This window comes from Vespula pensylvanica, chromosome 5 (assembly GCF_014466175.1).
Source record: "Vespula pensylvanica isolate Volc-1 chromosome 5, ASM1446617v1, whole genome shotgun sequence".
NCBI lineage: Eukaryota > Metazoa > Arthropoda > Insecta > Hymenoptera > Vespidae > Vespula > Vespula pensylvanica.
This window is the reverse complement of record NC_057689.1, coordinates 636,030-650,157: the sequence shown is the minus strand read 5'-3', so window position 1 is coordinate 650,157 and position 14,128 is coordinate 636,030. Positions and strand designations below refer to the sequence as shown.

The 14,128-nt window shown below is 31.2% G+C and overlaps 4 protein-coding genes across 6 annotated transcripts; 3 read left to right on the top strand and 1 right to left on the bottom strand.

Annotated features, from left to right (window-relative positions):
* Window positions 1-1,847: 1,847 nt before the first annotated feature.
* Window positions 1,848-3,902, top strand: LOC122629423. 2 transcript variants are annotated; one of them, XM_043812812.1, is made up of 5 exons: window positions 1,848-1,934; window positions 2,248-2,502; window positions 2,574-2,741; window positions 2,916-3,332; window positions 3,434-3,902. In XM_043812812.1, exons 1-5 carry the CDS (start codon window positions 1,917-1,919, stop codon window positions 3,767-3,769), a joined length of 1,194 nt encoding a protein of 397 aa, XP_043668747.1. In that variant the 5' UTR covers window positions 1,848-1,916; the 3' UTR covers window positions 3,770-3,902. The 2 variants fall into 2 exon arrangements, with proteins under 2 accessions (XP_043668747.1, XP_043668746.1); XM_043812811.1 differs by having other exon boundaries at window positions 2,907-3,332.
* A 1,518-nt stretch (window positions 3,903-5,420) lies between these two features.
* Window positions 5,421-6,717, top strand: LOC122629145. The gene is made up of 3 exons (XM_043812219.1): window positions 5,421-5,573; window positions 5,756-6,109; window positions 6,197-6,717. The coding sequence occupies exons 1-3, from the start codon at window positions 5,571-5,573 to the stop codon at window positions 6,503-6,505; spliced, it is 666 nt and encodes a 221-aa protein (XP_043668154.1). The 5' UTR covers window positions 5,421-5,570; the 3' UTR covers window positions 6,506-6,717.
* A 1,637-nt stretch (window positions 6,718-8,354) lies between these two features.
* On the top strand, window positions 8,355-9,342 carry LOC122629146. 2 transcript variants are annotated; one of them, XM_043812220.1, is made up of 3 exons: window positions 8,355-8,454; window positions 8,688-8,957; window positions 9,039-9,342. In XM_043812220.1, exons 2-3 carry the CDS (start codon window positions 8,691-8,693, stop codon window positions 9,219-9,221), a joined length of 450 nt encoding a protein of 149 aa, XP_043668155.1. In that variant the 5' UTR covers window positions 8,355-8,454; window positions 8,688-8,690; the 3' UTR covers window positions 9,222-9,342. The 2 variants fall into 2 exon arrangements, with proteins under 2 accessions (XP_043668155.1, XP_043668156.1); XM_043812221.1 differs by having other exon boundaries at window positions 8,369-8,488.
* Window positions 9,343-9,774: 432 nt separating this feature from the next.
* Window positions 9,775-13,950, bottom strand: LOC122629143. The gene is made up of 6 exons (XM_043812216.1): window positions 11,517-13,950; window positions 11,175-11,405; window positions 10,705-11,081; window positions 10,376-10,627; window positions 10,110-10,296; window positions 9,775-10,007 (listed from the first exon to the last, which is right to left on the bottom strand). Exons 1-6 carry the CDS (start codon window positions 13,623-13,625, stop codon window positions 9,951-9,953), a joined length of 3,213 nt encoding a protein of 1,070 aa, XP_043668151.1. The 5' UTR covers window positions 13,626-13,950; the 3' UTR covers window positions 9,775-9,950.
* Window positions 13,951-14,128: the final 178 nt, after the last annotated feature.

Sequence of the window (14,128 nt, the reverse complement as noted above, 5' to 3'; positions counted from 1 at the left end):
AAAAGCAACTATTGTGCTCCTAATTTGATTTTAAGAAGCATATCAAGTGGCTTACCAAAGAGCGAAGAAGACAAGGATTGATCGAAATGAGATCGACGAAGAGACCAAGAGCATCGATCTATCCTAATCTATTGGAGAACATAGAGGAATTTAGGATGATAGGGAACGATACTAAAAGTATCTTTCAGATTCACTTGATGAAATGATCTTTCTGTTTTTACAAAAAGTACTTGTAAATCCGAAGACGAGAGATTACAAAAATTTCATCCCGAGGATTCACCCAGATGGAAGAAAAAAAAATGTCGACTGACTATTATCACGAAAATATTTCCTACGAAAAAAAAAAAAAAAAATAGATTTTAAGCGCCAATTTTTAGAAGATAAGAAGCTGTTACCAAAGTACGACGTATTATACGTACGTCATATTCTTGAAATGTTCAAGTATTTATGACTATTGTGATACGAATATGTTAAATATACTTATAATTAAAGTAATATAAAATAATAAGCTAGTGTAATATAAAATATTCGACAATAAAGATATTATATAACTATTTTATGTGATAAAATATATTTTTTTTCTTTATGTTTCAAACACAAACACATGTAGAATACAATTATATATAAAATAAGTTTATCTTATTAAATGAAAAAAAAGAAGTAAACTTATATATGATATTATACATCAGTTAACGACCTCATTACCTTCCAGAGAATATTGGATATTTGAGGAACCTCCGATAAGATTCTGTTTTGTAAGCTGGTCTCTCTTCTTTTTTCTGCCAGTCTTGTCGTCGATACCAATAAGGTATCGAATAATATCTATCTTCCTCCGTATTAAGATCTTCTTCGACGTTCGAAGAATGTTCGTCCTTGACGTCGATCAAAGGTGTTGACCAGGTCGATATTTCATTATTGACGTCACGATATAGACGAGCGACTACGAGACTGGGATCAAGGAGAATATCCTGGAAGATATCAACGGTTTTGGATGCATCTTTTCCACTCGTTTCCGTTGATTTGTTTGTATCTTCGGTTGTAACAACGACGGAAGTTGTTGTTGTTGAAATTGTTGACCTCATCGAACTCGTTGTTTTCGAATTTTGACCTCCAACATAATGATTGACACTGAATAAGGATAGAAGACTTAGGGCAAGAATAATTCTAGTCATTTTGAAGGATCGTTATCTTGTAGTATTAGGTACAGTTATTTGTCGACTAACTTGTTTCTCGGATAACTTGCTTCTTTTATAGTCGAGAACGTAGGATCTTTACTAAGTCGATGGTCAAACACTTTGAAGTTTTGGTGGCATCGTTAATCGTGCGCTAAGTGACGAAGCGTTATCTCGGAACATGTTCGAGATGCATTTTACAGAGTTCATATTTTTCAAAAAAAAAAAAAAAAAGAGAGAGAGAAAGAAAGAAAGAAAAAAATAAAAGAAGAGTAGGTAAGTTTAATGACGAACTAATATCGACGATCTTGAGTAACGTAGACTTGCTAATTTTGTCGATGTTGTAAAAATTGAAAATTGGATCATCGTTTGGAGTTTAGAAATTTGGATATTTCAAAAGTCACGCGTACATCTTAACGAGCTCTAAGGACTAATAATAATCTAAGGTACCTTCTAACATAATGGAGAACGTTTGAATGGTCAAATAAAAAATGTATTAGGAGTAAAGTAGATCTTCAGGAAGTCATCTCTACTGCGTACCTATCAAAAGTTCCACTTGGCAAATGTAGATTATCGATGGATAGCACGTACGGTACACACGTCATTTAGCAAACTGGCGATAATTTTTTCAGCACCTTATATAAAACCCGAACTGACCGTTATTAGAGACTCAGAGGAGTCACAACTTTTGGCTGGAGCTGTCTTTAAATGCGTTGACTTAGAATCTAAGGAATTCTCACCGAGATGAAGTACTTCTCGTCGGTACGTTGACATCTGTATAAAATAATATGTAAAATAATAACGCCGATTTATATTACTCGTAAGAACGTTCGATTTCAGAAAACAGTAAAACTTTCAAATCGTAATTGATATATTAATAGATTTCTAATAGAAAAAAATTCAGTGTTTTTAAATATCCTCTAGGTATTTCTAAAAGATGAATACGTTCGATAATAGATAAGAGTGATATCATATTAAATATCAGTGCATAATAATATACAATATAATAAGATCCGTTCCAAAAATCTATAACAGATCGAATATCCTCATTCGTTGTTATATATTAACGCTTCAGTTTAAATGGACACTTCTGTTTCCTGGTTTGACATTGATGCTTGGAGGAGACCATGGTTATGCAAAGCCTCTGAATAGCGAGGATGTCGAGAGCCTGCTTCCTGCAACCCCGCAAACTAAGAACGAGACTGTGGCTGCCATTGTACAGGATCCAGTTGTAAAGAATGCCGTACAATATGCCGTCGGTAATGGATCTTTATCAGGATTAGTTGTTAAGAAGAACGTTGTTATTATCCCTGCTGATACGCCTGATCAGGTTAGTAAAACATTTAATACTTTGTTAATTACTACAACAAAAACTTTATTAATTATTAATAATCGTTTTAGGTGCTCTCCCATAGACAGCAAATTTTCGTAGCTCCTACGTCGCACTTGGAGGACATTCGGAAGAATATCACTGAAGACCTTCAAACGGAAACCGAACCACCGGAAGACGATCAATCGGAAGAGTCAGTACTTACGTATCAGCCAATAATTGAGGACGATGCAAATGAGGTGCGTACGCGTTGGAGGCAAACGACGATATAAACGATGATGAAACGTACAATTTCTATTTATGGATTATAACATTTATATTGACATCAAATTCTAAGAATGAATGTTCTAATCGATACACAGAGTATATATATATATAATTTTTATATTTTAAAGAATTATCAGATGTTTCAGAAAAGTGAAAATACTTGGTATCTAGAGAACTATGCCACTACGTTATCCAACGATCTTGTGGAAGATCGAAACGATACTTACGAAAAATTGAAAGCCATTTTACCAAGTATAAAACCTCAAGTCGAAATGCCGGAAGGTACAGTTACGCAAAAAATAGATATTTCAAAAATCGCCGAGAAGGATATACCTATACCGGTAGTTGCGGTGCTCGATCCTTCAAAGGAAACGAATGATAAGATCGAGAGCTCGATCGTCGCTTTATTACCTAATGTCAATCCGACCATTGAGGACGATCGACTGAATTATTTGAATGCTAATCGCGAGGAAATTCGAAGAGACGTGCAACAATTCATCGACGAGTCTTCGCTGAGTGTCAATCCGGAAATTTGGAAACGTTCTTTGGAGAGTGAAGTCGAGGTAAAAAATATGAATGATTGAGAAAGAAATAAAAAGGTACGAATATATGCGAATAATGATCATCAGTGATTTTTATGAAATCTTAATTGATTCGTTTACAGATCGGATCATCTCCTACGACGTACGATTCACAGGATAAAAATTTAGATTATCTTGCATCTGAAAAATTCAATTTGCCGACGATCATTCTCGTTCCACGAGATGCGAACTCGCCCTATCTCTGGGTAACAAAAGATGATAAAAATGATCCTTCGAAGGATAACGAGGAGAATATGAGCACCGCAGAGGATATCATTTTTAGGCCGTTGTTTAGATTTCGACAAGAATCACATCATAGGTCTGATGCTTATAGCGATCGACGATATAATTCCTATCAAAGTTACGATTCCTATCCAAGACGTCGATACAGACCACGATATTCCGACGATTATTACTAATTATTAGTTGTTAATAAGAAAAAATTAGATGACTCGATCGTTATGTAATCCTTTGAAAGTTTAGAATATTGTTGTTATGCGTTGTCCGTATCTAATTTATAATGTTACGTTAATAAATTATATCTCAACGAAATATCGTAAGAATTTATTTTTATTTTAATTCTTTCTCTTTTCTCTCTCTCTCTCTCTCTCTCTCTCTCTCTCTCTCTCTTTCTCTTGCTTTTTCTTTCTTCTTCTTTACACAGAGACGCTTTCAAGATGAATATGCCATAAAAACTTGTCGTTTATATCTCGCATTTAATACGTCATCGTCGTTGTTCGCTTAGTCATTGATGAAACTAGCTAATCGCAATTAATCTGCGTAGTCTAAACGATGCGTACACGGTTCTAATTGTACACGACGTAGTATTTAGCATATTTAAAAATATTAGAATCTCAAGAATCTCTGAATGTTTATATATTTGAAAATTTATCTATTTAATTTCAAGATCAATAAATTCGTTTAATAACAAAAGTTCCACATTTATCGTAATCCGATCTAACTTCCATTATTAATTATGTCATCGCAAAACGCGGAACATTAACGCGCAAAACGTTCTGCGAAAAGCTATATCGATAAGAAATTAATTAGATTGTGCTTTTCCAAACATGACTTTCAAAGAAACATATCTCTTCTTAATTCCACGATTCTTTCTTACCATGTATTTACTGTGTATTCACTGTGTATTTACTGTGTATTATTTACTTACTATGTATTTAGCTGATTCATGTGTTTGGAAAATTTGTGAGCAAAGTAAACTGAAACAATGACGTTTTTATTTTTCTTATTGTCTTAATACCATTAGCTTCGACGATATATAATAATTATTGGCAATCCTTTTTCGATATCTTGACAATTAAACGGCCAACTCGACTATAGAAAAAAAAAAAAGAAAAATAAAAAGAAAACCAGGTAAATATACACAATCGTGGAATAATTAGAAGTCGTAGTTAGTGTGGCGCCGTTAATGCCTGCAAGGGAAATGATTAGTCATTTGATCCTATCGTCACTCATTCACATTTCAATGACCGAGGATACGAGTAAACTCGGAACAATGAAGCTTCTGTTCTGCGATCTACCTGCTTTTACATATCTATGTAAAAACCGATGAATAGATACTTAACACCTGTTATTTGCTCATAATTACACATCGAGATATTTCAGATGTACTAACAACGAAATTTATTTAATGTAACGCTACCCTTAATCACAAAAACTAACGTGTAAATGATCTCGAACGTAAATGGATCAAAAGATTAAATTTCGATCGCGAATGAATAAAAGATGTAAAAAGAGATACTAGTCGTTTTATAAAAGTGTGTCATATCTTCTACAAATTTAAGGGTCAATGGTATAAATTTCAACAGTGCTTTCACCTGCACGTATCTTTCGAAGTCTTCTCTTCTCTTCTTTCTCTCTCTGTCTTTTTATTCCGTTTTCTTTTCTTCTTTTCCAAGAGCTCCTTACCAATCTATGAGTCATGAAAGAAGCTGAAAGGTTCGCAAAGCGGGATTTGTACCAGGAATGAAACTATTCCCCCCTCTGCAATGAATCTGCATACCAGTAAATACACATGTGAGAATAGCTTAATCGTGTGTTTCAAGATCACACAACGCGATTATATATAAGCATCGTTCTCTCGATATTTGCTCTCAAACGTTGTTTAAAAGTCATCGACGAAAGACGTACCGAGATAAGAAAATATATCGTAATTTTATTAATCTACAAGAGAAAGGGGAAAAGCTCTCCGTAATCTGCATCATGGTAAGCAACGATTCTTTATCGGTTCTCTTTGAACGATGCTTTTATTTCCTTCTATATTTTTTTTTTCGTTTATATCTAACGTTACACGCATAATGTATATCGATGCCCATAATTAGTCATTTCTATTATATATATATATATATATATATATATATATATATATATATATGTTATTTCAATAGCAATTTTTATTAATACTTTATACGACTACGATATTGGCATGGAGTACCGCAGAATTTCTGAACGATTCTCCCGCATATCCAAAAACTGATCTTAGATCGGAAAATGTTAAAGAAGGAACAGGATCATTAGGAAGATATTTCAACGATGAAGCTAATATCAAAAGACCCCATATAAATCGTCGGACTGGATTCGATGGAAAGGTTCGAAATATCAATATCGAACCGAACGTGAATAGACCAGGTATTAGAGCTTATGGTTTACCGAAGACGGATTTAGAAGATAATGGTTTGATCGAGAGAATCAATGTTGCGGAATCCGTAAGAGGCGACGAACAATCGCGAAATTCTCGAATCGTATGTGTTAATTTATATAAGTGAATTATTATTTCACATTAAAGAGTAAAGGTTTATAAAAAATGAAAATATTTGTAATTTTTCTAGGTGGAAGCATATGGTATGTCTAAAAAGCAATTGGACGACAATGGTAAAATCGAACGAATACCACCTTTGGCCATTTTAAAGAACGATGAACGTAACGATGATTCATTGAGAAGAGTTTCAAGATCGATTTCTGAAGAACCTAAAGACGAATCGAAAGATCTCGAGGCCCAAGATGCGAAAGTCTTCAGGCCATTATTTGTCTATAGACAGCAAGTAGCAAGAAGACAGAAATTGAACGAACGAAAGTTTTATGGCAAACTATCTCCGTATAAATATAGGTCGTCGGAATATCGATATCCTGTTTACTGATTTGACTAAAAATGAATCCGACAAAAAATAAATTCTTTATGAACATGACAAATGCATGCATGCATTCGATCGAAAAAGCCGAACAAATTGCGAACATTCTACCAAATATTAGATACCTTAATTAGTTTTATTAGGGAATAAGATTTTTCTAGCATAATTTACTAAAGAAAAATATTGTATGAAAAAGAATAAAAGAAGTTAACAAAAGAAAACTGTATATATTTTCGTGATAGATAGATACGAAAAATATTCAGAGTGGCATGCCGTTTATTAGACAAATGAATCTATTCGGTATGCTATGAAAAATATGTTACGATTTAAAAAATTTTCGTGATATTATCTTTTCGGTAAGACGATTTGCGTCTTAAAAATTCTATGCTGGTTAAAACGACGATGTCGAGGATACGATTTGTCCTCGTTAATTCAAATTTTTATAAGAACTCTGTAAAAATTAATCGCAAAGAATATTTAGATTTTCGAAATAACCTATGCGGTCTAAAATCGTTATCATGTCTATAAAAATCAATCCTTTTTCCGACTGTGATAAAATTGTGAATAAAAACGATGAATCTTTCGTTCTGGAAAACTATAAGGAAAAAAAGCAGAAGAGGTACGTACATCCAAATTATCATAAAGTTTTCTATAGATTCCTAATAATCGTTCGATTAAAGCTCGCAGATTGTTTCGAAATTAAACAAATTGATTCAAAGCGTAATTCTACGTAGTTTGGATGGACTCTTAATGATTGCGATACTACCCTACGTTTGTTATCAATGGGCTTCTAGAAACGAACGATCATTGATTATTCTAAAAGCGATCGTCGAAGTAAACTTCTTTATTATGCTATTTCTTTGTATTTATATTTTTACAATAGACAAAAAACAAAACTAAATGTTTATTTTTCAGATTACATTAGAATTAATAATGTGGTTTATATTTGCCGGTGTATCCATTCTTATAACAGCGGCGTTTTTAATGGAAGAACTTTATTTCAACCAAAACGACAACAAGGACGTAAAATCGTCGAACGAAATTTCTAAAAAAAAAGAATAAATCGAACATTGTATTTCATAGTTTAAGCCGTATTTCAATAATAAAATTTATTATTCAATTAATTCATATTTGTATGAATAAGATTCTAAAAATCTACGAAAATATTCTATTTTATGATATCTATGATATTTATTTATGGTTGTAGGAGTGAATCAGCTCGAAAAAATATTCAATATTTCCATTCAAAATATTTTGATCGGGGATGAAAGTTCAAATAAAATTTCGATCTGAATATATCATTTGTTTAGAAATAGAAAATTTGAAAAAGCTAAAATATTGAGAAATAGAGAAATTGAATTAAAAAAATGAATCGATCTTTGACAGTAGTATATGCAATCAAAGAAGATTCGTTTTGATATCAGTGTTACAATTCTATTCATATAAAACGGCCTTGTAATTATTTCACACAGCACGTACCTTCTCTGAAAATAATTCATACTAAATAATTCATTTTGATAGTATTGTCTTGCAAAGACGTATATGAATCGAGTATGTTAAACTTTGAAGATTTCTATTAACCTTTCCTATGCTAATACTTCTATGAATTAAAGCAAAGAAACTTGACGATTATGTATGAACAAAGTTCATCAAATGTGAAAGATTTTTAAATGTTTTTTTTACAACCGACTCAATAAATAACTCATTATTTCAAATCATTGAATTCTTTCGTAATTTTGTTAAAAAAAAAAAATAAATAAAATAAAATAAAATAAAGAAAAACAAAAGGACCAAATGACCATTTTTAGATGACCTTGACAAAACCTGTTCGAAGTACATATTGCTGACGTAGACATAAAGTTTTTTCGTACTCATTGTTAGTCGTTCGCTGACCACTCTTGAGGAATCACGAAAAGCAGACAAGAAAATTAAGCATCTCTCTTTGTTCTTGAATTATAGTATATGTCTATAAATATATAACATTTATTTTAAGTAAATTTAAATAATGAATAAATCGAAATAAAAGTTACTTAAAATATTATTTAATATATATTAATTATTACTCTATGCGTTCTTTCGATGCTATTGGGGAAACCGCGCGCTTTTTTTTTTCATCCATAAGTAAACTCATTAATAATTATGTTATGATTGACTTTATTTATTTATTTATTTTTTTTTTATATATATATAGAAAATGAAGACTTTTATCCTCGTGGCACTAATTGCTCTGGGTGTTGAAGCTGGTAATTGGAGACACGCCGAATATTCACAGTGGCCGATTCCACAGGGTCAAACATTTCGTAGAGGACCTGTTAGAAATGTGTATCATCAAAATGGATTTTCCCAGTGGAATCCACAACAGTATTATCCACGACAGAATTATCCACAACAGAATATTAATGTCGACGAATCTTTTGCTACTGCTGAATGGATTTGTAGAAATCCAACAACAGGTGACATGGTATGACACGTAAAAGTATCAATAGTTTTACGTGAAATTAAAATTATTTTACATTACAAATTTGATAATAAATTTTTCCAGTTAATAATAGCATCAGAAACGAAAGATCAAAGAGAAGATCAAAGGGAAGAAACACCTGACAAATCTTTTCAAAGAAATACTAATTCTCATAACATCCATTCGGCGGACGAAGATCTTAAAAAAGAAAATGATATGAAAAATCACGGAGGAGAAGGTCTTATTGACGTAAGGGTCGGAGTATAATAATATCTTATGCGGATCATTGAAAAGCAATTGGACATTTCCAAGTTTTGAACATTTACATATTTGTATCTAAACGATCAGAGATAAATATAATCATAAATATAACAAGATCGTAGAAAAATATCTTTGTTTTTAAAATAAACTGGAACTCGCATTATAAATATATAACATCGTTATAAATTTTGTGCCAAATACCTTCTAGTTTTAAAATTAACCCTCCATAAACCAATTTTTCTCGAATCTACAAAAAAATTATATAATATAGAAATATTACTTGTACTAGTACAATTATACCCTTTATATCAAGTACAGTATATATTTAAAAAATATTAAAAATTATGGATATGAAGTGATAATACATTTTTTGCGATAAGATGAGATAAAATCTACAATATACAGATCTATAAGTATGTTCAATGGCATTATAGAGAGTTAAATTCATATTCGTACGCTTTAATTAAAATTTTTTTTTTTCTTTTTTCTCTTATAAACATTATTAAAACATTTTTGATTTTATAGAAAGTTTAGAGGAATAAGTTAGTAGCAAATCGTATAAAGAATATTATATGCTTGTTTGTTTTTTATACACATATTTAACAATATATAAGTTCATCAATTTCTATCGTTGAAAAGTATATCATTTATGATTAAAGGATCTTTGGTTGTACCAAAAGTACATATATAAGTATAAAATATAAAATAATATACATACAATAATTTTTGAAAATCTCAATCGTATAAATTCTCTGGAATCATTCTTGCAATTGCGATTCTATGTGCACGTTTCTGAAGAAATAAAAAAGAGAAAAATTTTACTATAGAAATATTGATTTAATTAACCAATTAAATTCATTTCAATTATGAATAAAAAATTTATGTGTAACGTACAGGTACAACATCAGAATTCGGAATGTCATCGTGAGGACCTTTTCTCCTATGTGGTATTTTTGGTAACAAACCATTTGTAACTAATTTGATGTTAGGATTTTTTTGTCTTATTTCTCTTTCAGTTTCTTGTGCTATTTGTAAAACGGCTTTTGCATTTATTACGTGATTGTCACTCCATAACGGACATCTAAAATTAAAAAATATATAAGATTATTAATGTACATGTTTCTCTATGTAAACATTACGACGATACAAATAGTATTTACAGATCTGTTTGCGTGGAACCTTGACCACGGAAATGTTTGTAACCATTGACTGGTTTATCACAAATATAACACATTTCAGCACCACAAACACAAACCATTTTATTGCACCCTTCTTCTTTAAAGAAAGGCCGGCTACATTTGTAACATTTATGTATAAGGGCCTCTGTCATTTTTTCTTCTAAATAATGATGTGCTTTTTCAGAATCAACTTCATCACAATTTAATGGTACATGATTTAATTGTTTACATAATCTAAATAAAAAATGAATAGATTAAAATCTATAAAACGCTTCTAACTTTAAACAATATCATAGAAGAATTATACTCACCTACAAGATTCTTTCATGCAATCGGGATTAAAGCATTTAAAAACTTTATCTTCCGGAGGCGGTATAGATGCGAAATGACAAAATGGACAAGATATCAAACCTTCTAATCCGGCTGCCATTACTTCTGCTTCTTGTCTTTTTCGAAGTAATATACTAAAAGTTGTTGGAGAAAGTACCTTTTGAAGTGTTGATAGACTAAACTCACTTGTACAGTTTACAAAGCAATGGATATGTGTTTCACTTTCTGCTAATTTCAGTTCAGCACCTTTTATGATACAGGTATTACAAAATATATGACCATTATCACAACTGGAACATTTAGATGGCATACATTCGTCGTCGAAACAGCATTGGCATTCAAGAAGACCGTTACTTTTCTATTATACAATTATAAATTAACATTATTATATAAATTATTAAGAGAATACACGTACTCATACTAGAAAATATATTATCGCAAAGATATTTACTTTGAGTCTCTGAAATTCGATAGTTTCTTCCTGCTGTAATTTTTCTAAATATGCTAGTATCTCTGATCTATGTTGTATAAATGTGAATTCCTGTAAAAGAGGAATATCTTTTGGTGGTAAGTACAGACTTTTACGTTTTGTTTTCATCTCAGGTTTAATTTTATCCAATTCCTTTGCTGTTAAAGTTAAATGGTGTTTGTTATGTCCATATACAAGCAAGATAGTACTGGTCTGTAAAAACATTTGAATGTTAAAAGACAAATGAAAGCTGCGAAAATGAGTAAAAGTTATTCATGCTGCAATAATTATAACATTGATATTATTCTATGTAATTAAGCATACCTTTAATTTGTTATAATAATACTTGAGAAACTCAAATGCAATTAAATTAAATGAACATTGTCTTCTTGGATCTTCAAAATGAGTAAATGGACATGGATATATTTCCAAAAATTTGTCTATTCTAAAGTCAGTAGTATATTGTTTTTGCTGCTCAGTTATTTTTCTTTTTGCTAAATATTGTTCTCGTGTTGGATAATCACGAGTTTCAAGTTTAGATTGTACAAATGCTTTCAATTCCTCTGGTTTGTTGTGTATATTTGTCACGATATCTCTTAAATAAATCGGATCTGCATCTGGAAATATTCCTAACATATTTTCATATTGTTCATTTACATCACATATCGCTTCACTTGTTTCTGATTCTAAATTTACATGCGGATACTTATCTCCCGATACAAGTAAATGTTCAATCAGTTCGTGTAGCAATATGGATTCATCTGTTTCTTGAGAATCATTGAACGTGCATATCGATTTAATGTAATCAGAATTCACTCCAGGAAATATAGATAAAAGTTTATAATAAATTCTTGTCATTTCAGGAGAAAGCTTTGAGTCTTTTATATTTTGTATTTCTGTTACTGAAGAAGATTCACAGAAACTTGGTTTCTCCATTTCCGTTAGTTCTAAATTTGATGTTTCAGCTGTTATATTAGCTGCTGTTAAGATATTTAATGATTTTTCTTTAAATTTATTTAATGTTGACATAGCAATGTCAGCACGCTTTGATATTGTTATTCCACTAGTACTTGGTACATTCAAATCATTGTTTGAAGAAGGCACAAACTCTGTAGATCGTTTAGAAATATCAGGACTGGATATTAATACTTTGTTGTCTTCGCTTGTAACCGTGTCTTTTATGATAGGAAAAATAACAGAAGATGTAACTTGATCTGAAGAATTATCTGCATTAACTTCATTAGTATTTTTGAAAGACTTTAAACATGTTTCACTTTCAGCTAACAAACAATTTTGCGTTTCCTTTATATCAGGAAAAATATTTGTGCGAGATATATTTTCATTTATTTTACTTGTAGATTGTGTCGGTATTAAGTTCTTTACAGGGGATAAAGATTTATCATTGCTCGTAACTTTCATTTCATATTTACTAACGTACGTTAATTTAGCAGGAGCTAAGACCACATTATTAGTACTTGGTATAAATAGTGATTGCAATGGAGGTACACATTTAGGAACTATTAACTTTGCTGGGCGTATTATCGAACTATGACTAATTGAAGAAATTGACTTACTTTCAGCATCATTTAATTTTTTTTCCTCTACCTTAGAATTAATAGATTCTTTAATATTAAAATTTTCTTTTTCTTTCGATGATACAGCACACAATGCTTTAGTCATTTCTATATTAGTTTGCACTTCATTAGGTACAATGTCAAGTTCCTTAGACATACATCTTTTTTGTTCAATTTCACATATATCATCCGTTAGTTTTCTTTTCGACGATACTTGTGGCATTGGTCTCTTATCTGGTAATAAATCCCATAACGCAAGTTCGCAATAATTTTTTGCATATTGATTCTTTTTAAGCGTTTCCAATATCAATCCAAACTCTATGTCTGGCAAAAGTGTTGATATTAATGTAGCATCTTTATGTAGCTTATGATAAATGCTATTTTCTGTAGAATTGTCCATATTATTTATATCTTTACTACAACCTGGAATAGGACTTCTTAATTCTCTCGAATAATCCGTTCGATCCTTGGATATCTCATCGATATTTCTACTACCATTCGATTCTTGAGGAATTTCATTAAAGTCTAAATTATTGTTTGGATCATTATTATTTTCCTCTAATATCTCTATATTATCAGATACCATACCAGAAACTTCTCCGTTGTACGGTGGTGAAGAAGTTATCACAGAAGGTGAACGAGTTTCAATATCCGAAATATCCCAAACAGTAGTCATGTAGTATGTACCGTCTTCGTCACCTGAATCACTTGAAAATTCAATCATATCTGATAACTCCATACTAGTTTCCACTTCTTTTTCAATATTCTCATCAGCATCTTGTATCGATATATTATTTTTATTACTAGACAGTTCTGTCTTTTTGCAGACTTCTTGAAATCCAGAATCCGAAAAATTCATATTAACAAAGATTATATTTATTACTTTGTCTGCTTTCTTTACTATACAAACGAATCCACGATTTTGTACAAATTCACACAAACATAACAAATTCTCATAAATTATAGCATTTCATTCTTATATATCGGTAGTAATATTTTGTCTATGAACGACTTCAATATATGTTATAAATTTCATTCTAACAAGACAACGAGAAATGTTTCTTATAAATTTATCCTTCTGTTCGTTTGAACTCCTACCGTTGCTAGTAGTGTAAACAACAACAGTATATTAAAGCGCAGGAGAGGAAATGGATTCTAGAACATAATAAGGAAGTATCTAAGCCCGTATCTGAAAGATCGTAACTCAGTCCAGGGGATTCTGATTGGACAGTATCAACAATAAGTAATGACAAGCGAGTATCGCCTAATCGAAATTCAGCAAAATCAGTCTTTATCTTTATTTCATTATTTTTTATACTTCAAAATCAGTTTCAATTTAACTAATTCGAAAATTACGCGTAT